Source organism: Equus przewalskii, chromosome 8, assembly GCF_037783145.1.
Source record: "Equus przewalskii isolate Varuska chromosome 8, EquPr2, whole genome shotgun sequence".
NCBI lineage: Eukaryota > Metazoa > Chordata > Mammalia > Perissodactyla > Equidae > Equus > Equus przewalskii.
The window spans coordinates 64334779-64343696 of NC_091838.1; the positions used below are offsets into that span (position 1 = coordinate 64334779).

The following is an 8918-nucleotide window of genomic DNA, read 5'->3' on the forward strand; positions in this document are numbered from 1 at the left end:
GCTAAATACACTGACTGCCCACCACCCTCTTGTGTTGAATCAAATAGGAAAGATGAACCAATGAAACATGGAAGATAAGCCCAGTGAGTTTAATACCTTAGGTTGAAAACTGGGGTACTTGGACACAAAATATTGGGAGGGCATGAAATAGTAATATTTCAGGGGCTGCAAAGTGAACAGAAAAATTTCAGAGGCTCTAACAGGAATATCTAAGATGAAACTCAGGCAATAACCTTAGAGGACTAGATGATAACAATTTATAATGGCTACTATTTAATGAGCACTACTATATGCCAGATATCACACTCAATATTTTCATAAATTCTCTCTAATCCCAGTGACAACTTTAAGAGATAAGTACTCCTTTATACTTTTTACAGATAAGTTAACACAGTTGAGAAAATTATATCATTAATAAGTGGAGATTTGAGATTCAAACTCACATCTAAATGATCCCAATTGATTCCCACTATACCATAATTTCTCTCAGTAAAAGGCTTTTAAATAATAAATATCCAAGAATCTTTTTTAGATAATATTCAGCCCAACTACTCAAAGGCCTAGAGATTCTGCAGCCTCTTTCCCCTCAATTTCCAAATAAGAGGAGAGCCATACATCCTTAAACTAGACCACTGGACAGCTCTATATGGAAGCAAAGGAGAACAAAGAGCAAAGCCAAAAAACCGTTGATGAAATCTCTGCGTTAAAAGCTACAAACTGTGAGCAACGTGTAGGGAGGAGGACCCAAATTCCCTTGATTAACCTATCAGCTATCCACTGACCAATCTACACAAATGAACTTGGATCAGCTGAAAGACAGCAAGCAGAACCAAAGAATGTCAAAAGCGAACAAAAGATTATGGAAAGTGCTGTCAAGAGTTAGCTACACAGGTTGAACACAAGAACAGGATTTGGCTTTCTAAACCAAGGTTAATAATAATACAGTGAATGGAGTGTCTTTCATGAAGATGGGAAAAGCCCAGTCTCCTTGTATCATCAGGTCTCTGACACCACCTAGAGCCCTAACCTAAATCTGCCCGCAGCATTGAGACCCAATGACTGCCCTCCAGTCTGTCATCCTTAGCCACTGGCACAACTGCAAGCCCCTCAGGTCATCTAACCTCTCACTTTCATCTTCTTGCTCTCTCCCCGCCACTTCACAACTGACCATCCTCCTAGAACCCTTGTCTCATTTTAAGTAACCTCCCCTGTGCCACTTAACCTTTTCAAAAACTCCTTCTCTACCTCCTAGCCTTAGATGAAATGTCCCTTAAATCCTCCTTGACAAGAAGCTACTTATTCTTTCACTCACTAGAAATTAGACAAGAGGGAAACAGGAAACCTCCTAGTTTCCACTGCTACTTCTAGACCATTTACAGGATTTTATATAGCATACACTAAAAGAACAAGGGCAGTATAGTTATTGTTAAATAAATGTCTTCTGGAGGTAGTCTGGTTGCATTCAAATCCCAGCCCCACCACCAAATATGATCTTGGGCTAAGTTACTCTAGCTCTCTGTACCTCAGTTTCTTCACTTGCCTCAAAACAAGAATAATGACACTACCTAACCTTTTGGTGGTGTTACAACTACTGAGCAATTTAATACTTGGAAAGCACTTAAAATCATAGCTGGCATCTAGTAAATGTTTTTATTACTCTTTTCCTTTGTGTTCATGCCATACAGGTATACCATCCTCTATTCCTCTTCACTATTATCTCCCAAATTCCCCAACATTCAATGAAGGCTCATACTCTTCCTTTCCAACCTATCTCTGCCACCACTCTAAGTGACCTGAATGTAGATAGATCTGATCCGTGCAGTAACAATGCTTCAAAGCTCCTTGACTTCTAGTCCTATGATCTTCACTTTCACTCCGGGACAGCAATCAAGATCACACTCTTTCTGAAAGACACCTCATCGCTGCTCAGAACTGCTCTGATGCTGACATTTTAAAGTTGAATGTCCACAATGTTTATCCCTTTGTCCCTCATTATTTCTCTCCCAGTCCTGTTTAACCACATGAAATTCTGTTCCTTGACTTCCTCCAGTTTCTCACTAGAATCCTTCCTGGCACTTTAGGGGCTACTTTCTTCTCCATCCACCCAAGATCCTTAACTTCAACCACTCTTCTGCCAACTATCAATTCCCTTCCCCTTCTGCTACACGTACCTACCTTTTCCTCCTGTTTAAGAATTAAGCAGACTTCCATAAGAGCTAGAAGCCAGTATCCTCAGAAATCCTGCTCTATTAATTACCCTTTCCTATAATTACAATCTTCCTCTCTATAGGATTTTTTCCTTTGCTTACAAACATGTTCAAGTCTCACATATCTTTCTTTTAAAATCTTGAGACCTATGTCACTCTCAAATTAATTTTTGCCCTCCTCCTGGAGTTACTATATCTTGGTTCTGAACTGACATTAATCCCTGGAGTCCCAAAACATCACCATAGTTTACTAGTCAGACTGGAAGTCTTTAGAGGTCAGGTAATAGAGGGGTTCACAGTCCAAGTCTATCTCAGAGCAGGACTTGTGCTTAGTTCCCCAGTCCTAGAACATACAGTATATATTTTAGTAATTGGCAAATCCCCATATTCATTCTCTTACCATTGGAGTGAGGACTATTATGGAAGAACGAAGCGGACACCACTGGATCACTTAGTAAATCAAGATAGTAAATCACAGCAACTAGACATCCCTTGGGGAATTACAAAGATTAGTGCCACCAGAGATTTGTAAGATGCCTACTACATCTTCATTTAGTTCAATTATTTTGGCCAATGCAAAAGTCAAGTAGGTTTCGGGGAATAATGGTCAATTATCACAAATTTGCCAATCACAACCATGTTTGCAGACGCAGTATTTTTACTGCAGCAAATCAACACAGCTCTTGGTAACGTGCATTCCACTAATTATCAAGCAAATGCTTTTCCCCCCAATCCTTATCAGGAAAATACAATCAGAAGCAGGTTACCTTCAAGACAGCAGAACCCCTTCACTATCATCTAATAACTAATAACTATATCAATTCTTCTGCTCAGTCATACTCCCAAAGTCCCTTGATTACAGGATAGCCCATAGAGAACTATACTGGAATATTACATTGACAATATTATGCTAACTGGACCTGGTGAGAAGGGAAAAGCAAGTTTTCTAAACACCTTAATAAACATATGGATGGCAGAAGATGGGAATTAAATCCTATGAATGTTCAGGGGTCTGTCACATCAATAAAGCTTCTCAGGTTCCAGTGGTCTGAGGAATATAAAAACAGACCTTCTAAAATGAAAGATAAGTTGCTTCATTTTGCACTACCCACCAAGGTGGGAAAAAGAGAGGCACAAAACTTGGTGGGCTTCTTTGGATTCTGGAAGCAATATATACATTCAGGCATACTGCTGAGGCAACCTCTAAGGTTATGAGTTTTGAGAGAGGTCCAGAGCAAGAAGGGTTCTGCAGCAGGTCCAAGCAGCGGTACAAGCTGCCCTGCCACTTGGGCCTTATGACTCAGCACATCCAATGGTATAGAAAACATCCACAGCAGACAGAGATGCTTTATAGATTCTGGCTTTCTCCAACAGAATGACAGTGCACATTCCAAGGGTTTGGGGGTAAGGACATGACCTCTTCTGCCAATAACTATTCTCCATTTGCAAAGCAACTACTGGTTTGCTACTAGACTCTGCAGTTCAAACTGAACACACGACCAGAGGAATTCCAAAAACTATGTTACCTGAAATGGCCATCATGAACTGAGTAGAATATGAAGCTCTGAAAAATAAAGCTGGGCATGTGCGCAGCTTTCCCCTTTTAAATGGCAACAACACATCAGGACCAAGGCCAAGCAGGTTCATACGGCACAAGAAAACAGCATGAGCAGGTGACTCAGAATCCAATGGCCTCATGGAAAGTTACCCATGCTCAGTTAACAGAATAGACAAAACACAAGCCTGAATTACGAATAAATCTGCACAGGATGCTGGCACCAGTTGCAAGTGGATGGTAGCTGCCATCAGAATCCCACTCAAGTGTGGTCCCGAAAGACAGTGGAAGAAAATCCTACAGTAGGCTGAACACTGGGAAATACATCTGGTTTTACACTCTTTGTAGAAATAGAGATCGCCTAAAGTACACATCTACACTGATCCATGGGCAGTTGCTAATGGGTTGGCCAACTGGTTAGAGGTTTGGAAAGAACGAGATTAAACAACAAAAATAAGAAGATGGTGGGAGATGTAAGTATATAAAAGGATTCCTCAGAATAGGTATAATATGAAAATATTCATGTTATTATCACATAAATGACCATCAGAGGGCATCCACTGCAGAGGGGGCCCTCAAAAGTCAACTGGCAAGATTATCCAGTAGATGTCATAGACTCTTTCCATAGCCACCCTGCTCAATATACAAAGTGATCATGGTGGCAAGAACGGAGGCAATGCATGAGCCCAAAAACATCATCTTCCTCTCACCAAGGCTGATCTGGCTGCCACTACTGCTGAGTGCCCACCTCCCAATAGCAGAGGATCACAGTAAGCTTCTAATATGGGACCTTTCCAGGAAGGATCAGTTAGGCAGTTGGTAGAGAAAGGACTACATTGGACAGTTCACATCACCGCAGGGGCAGTGATTTGTCCTTACGAGAACAGACACATGTTCTAGATTTTCCTTCCCTAACTACAATATACTTACAAAAAGCCTTACATTTCATTGCAGGAGTCCATACATGCTCCCAACCAAGTGTATGGGGAACTGTGGCAGTGGGCTCCTAAACACAAAATTTACTGGTTTTATCTTGTGCGCTATCATCCCAAAGCAGCTGGCAAAAAAATTGCTGAAGGCTGTTACAACACCAACTGAGAGACCTCTAACAGGCTATCTTAAACTAGTGGACAATATATAGGGTTACCTCTCCATTGCCAAAATAGATCTGGGAACCAAGCTGGAGTGACTATTTTCACTATGCCACCAAAAAAGCCCTCAAAGAATTCCTGCCTCCTGTCTTTGTGACCCGGGTTCAGTATATTGGGAGGTTCTAGCAGCCATGGAAGGAATGCATCCATCAGCGCACACAGTCACGCTTCCAATAAATTGGAAGATGAGACTGTCCCTGGACCACCACTTTGGGCTCCTCATCCCATTGACCCAATAGGCAGAAAAAGGGGTCACTGTAGTAGCTGAAATGACTAATCCCAATTATCAAACAGGAATTGAGGTTCTGCTATATAGTAAGGACAAAAACTACATCTGGAATCCAAGGGATTCACTGGAATGCCTCTTAGGTCTCACTAGACTAATAGTCCTAGTCAATGGAAAACTGCAACAACTCAATAAAGACAGAACAAGCAAGGATGCATATCCTACAGGAGTGAAGGTCTAGATCAGACCAAAAGAAATGCTGGCAAAAGAAAAGGGAAAAATGGAATGTGTGGAGGAATAAGGAAGCTGTATATATCAACTAAGACCCTGACACCAGCTAAAGAAAGCAGGGGCTGTAGCAATTAAGTTTCACATTCTTTTTTACCCACTTTTCTTTCCAGTATCTTGTATGAAAGATACTAGTGGTAGCTGATATTTTAGGCAGGAACAGTGCTGAACAGCCATTTCCTCACACTAATACATCAGTTCAGGGATCAGCAAAGTTTTTCTTAAAGGGCCAGAGAGTAAATAGGCTTTATGAATACACAGTTAGGCTGTGTTACAGTTTCTGCCACAGCTACTCAACTCTGCCACTGTAGCTCAGAAGCAACCACAGACAATATATAAATAAATGGGTGTGGCTGTGTTCAAATAAAACTTAACTTACAAAAAAGTGTAGTTGGCTATTGCCAATCCCTACAACAGCTGATAGGACTTCGTTAGGTCCCTTACATTGGAAACACCAGTTTTTCATCTCAACAGAAGACAAGAGAGGAAGATTTGGGGCAAAAGGGGTAGACTCTTCTAGATATTCTCCTTTTGCCCCTCCTAATCCACTCTCAACCCTACTCTGTATCCCAGGGGTTGCACTAACTGAGCACCAGCCCTCTGGCTTTCTGGTTGGGTTGGTCAAACCAGAGACACAAAGAGGAAACTGAAGAGCAGAAGGAAATCAAGTTCATTATATTTATTCCCCCAAGTTCCTCTCCGCCAGGCTGAGGCAGGCGGTAGCTCATCTTTCTACTAAAGGCCATAGCTCCTGTAAGGTGACTCTTTCTTACAGCTACAGTAGGCTCTGGTAAACTCTCCCTTCCTTTGTTCTTTCAGTTTAGCAGTGGTAACTGTTCCTTGTTGCTAACCTAGGGGGCTCCTCCATCTCTTCATCTCTCTTAACCCTGTTTGTTCTAAGTAGTTCTTTCATTACTTCCCCTTAATTAATGTGCAGGAATGTGCCATTTGTTTCTTTCTAGGATCCTAACTCATATATCACTTAAACTTTTCCAGTAGGAAACCTAAAAATCATCCACGTGGATGCTCCTTTCTAGCATTCCCAGTAAGAGTCATCTGCAATTCCTTTCTATCATTTTGCCAGGAGTAGAGGAGGTGGAAAGCGGGAACAACAGACAGAAAGAAGATGCAGATGACTCTTAGGTCACTCTTGATTAAAAATGGCTCAATCACTTGCTAACTTCACGGCCTTAAGTAAGTTACTTAGCCTCCATTCTTAACCACTGAACCACCGGGCTGGCACCTCTGCCTCCATTCTTTCAGCTGCTTTATTTATAAAAACAAGGATTAAAATAATATCTACTACATGAGGTTATTGTGAAGATTAAGTTACTTAAGATTAACACAAAACCTTAGAAGATGGTCTTACATGTAGTATGTACTTAATAAATGTTCACTGTAATTCAGTCAATCATGTCAACTCTATTTCTATGTCATTTCACTAATGATATCCTCATTCAGGGTTTCATCATTTCTCCCCTAGATTATTAATAGGAACCCCTTAACTAGACTCCCTAATTCTCCCATATCTTCCTTACCCAATTCATCAACACAACACCACCTAAACTATCCTTCATGAGGTACAAAGTAAATAATCATATGTAAGGAATATTGAAACAGAAACTCCTTAAATGAAGAGAATGCACTTAATGAACCTTTAAGGAGTCTTATAAATCTAAAATTCTATGATTGTTATGAAAAGGTTACCTTTTTTATCTGTACAACTCATCTTAGGCAAACAATTTGAAAGGGAAGTTGATGACATCACTCAAAGAAAACCACCTCTCACTAAGATTTTAGTCTATTTAATACAGTTTTCGCTCAGAGAGTAAATTAAATACTTGGCTTATCAAGGACTCCCCTAGAATGGATTATACAGGAAATCCATTCATCTAAAAGGCGGGGGGAAGGGTTATGAGATTTCAAACACCTTATCTAAAACTTCTCTACAAAGAGACGTCACCTAAACCAAGTCAGCCAAGATCAGAAAACAAAACTAACCTCTTAGCGGCCAAGTTCAGTCAGTGTGTGCACTAACCTTAATTAACTTTTTCACGGAAGAAATCTTCCTATGGGCTTATTCTTATTTTATGCACAATTCTAAAAAGCTTGGTAATAACAACTTTCATATTCCACAACAGAGTATAAGGAATCAGATTTTAATCCGGAAATAGAAAACAAAAAAAAAGGTAAGGGAGAATTAAGGAGGCAGCCAGTATTATAGTAACAAGGTCATGGACCTTGGAGTCATACAGATCTGAATTCAGATTCTTACCTATTCTTGAAATACAGTTATCCGGAAAGGGAAATTTCAAAGTATTGTAAAGGTGGACTTGTCACTGCTCACAACTGTTGAGAATATACTTACCACAACAGATTTTCTCTGGAAGTTTATGTTGTTGATGCAGACGACCTGATGGGTTGTATATAAAAAAAATACAAAAACAAAATAAACAAAATATTTCTATTATTAAATGAAGCATAATTCTATGCAAGTCTAAGCAAGGACTGTGCTCTAAGCAGCTCAAAATCACATTTTACCTTTCATTTTAAAATCCTACAAACTGGGGTAACTTGTTTTAAATTGAGCAAGAAGCCATGAAAATAGAATTCTTTGGACAAAAATATTAGTTTAGTATTTTAAGAAAAAGGTTTCATACCCCGCAAGGGGCACTAAATCTGTCGACGAACACTGTCAATCAAAGCATTTCCGCCCTACAAACACCACTTCCAACACAGTGAGAAGGGTCTAGTTTCCCACAAGGTTTCCCAGGCCCACCGAGTCAGTTAGAAACAATCACAACATATAATTCAGGAAAACAAACCCTGGAAGAGGAAAAGGAGATGAAAAGATACTTATAATTTATATGGCCTGGGGCTTTCAAAGCCCTTGTCTCCTTTCTTCCTGTTCATTCTGGCGGGCTCGAGACCAGTCGGCGGCATGAAGCGACCCCGCGGCCCTCGGCTTCCCGGCGGCCCGGGGGGCGGCGGGGCATCCCCGGCGGCCGGCTCCTCACCCTGGCCGCTCCCCCAGCCTCTCAACAGTCACGCCCCGCCGCCGGGGCTCCCGCTGCTCCCACGCCCGGCCCCGCTCGATCCGCGGCCGGCGCCTCAAACTCGCGCCCCGACTCGGCTTCCCTCAGCCGCCCTCGCCGAGGTCCTGTCACGGAGATGCTCCTCTCGAAAACAGTTCACAGGGCCCGTCAGCCATCTTGCCTGTCACCTCTGACCTCCGGCGTCAGCGGAAGTGGGTCGGCGAAAGGGGGCGGAGCCGGAAGTTTTGTGTCGGGGGCGGGGCTTACGCGGTAACATTGGCGTTTTGTGCCTCTCCGTATGTGTGCAGTGGATGAGGGCTGTGCAAATTTAGAGAAGCCGACGCGAATATTTACTGGGTGAGTTGAGAAGAGCAGGAAGGAAAGGAGGAAACATTTACATTTTGGAAGAGTAAAGGTCTGGCACAAGCACGTTGAGGAGTATCGGGACAAGGGTTG

The 8918-nt window shown here is 41.8% G+C and overlaps 1 protein-coding gene across 23 annotated transcripts in view; it reads right to left on the bottom strand.

Moving 5' to 3' along the window:
- The window catches only part of TAF2 (TATA-box binding protein associated factor 2), an 87383-nt gene extending 78873 nt beyond the window's left edge, over positions 1-8510 (bottom strand). For 19 of the 23 annotated variants that reach the window (XR_011543497.1, XR_011543499.1, XR_011543500.1 and 16 more), the window contains exons 1-2: positions 8287-8510; positions 7796-7849 (exon numbers count right to left, since the gene is read on the bottom strand). Coding sequence is in view for 10 of the 23 variants with exons in the window: in XM_070631953.1 (XP_070488054.1) it covers positions 7796-7849; positions 8287-8370 (138 nt within the window). In the remaining 13 variants the exon portion in view is untranslated. Of the gene's footprint in view, positions 1-7795; positions 7850-8286 lie in introns of those variants that run through there. The other 4 variants (XM_070631960.1, XM_070631959.1, XM_070631958.1 and 1 more) reach the window with 2 other exon arrangements.
- Positions 8511-8918: the final 408 nt, after the last annotated feature.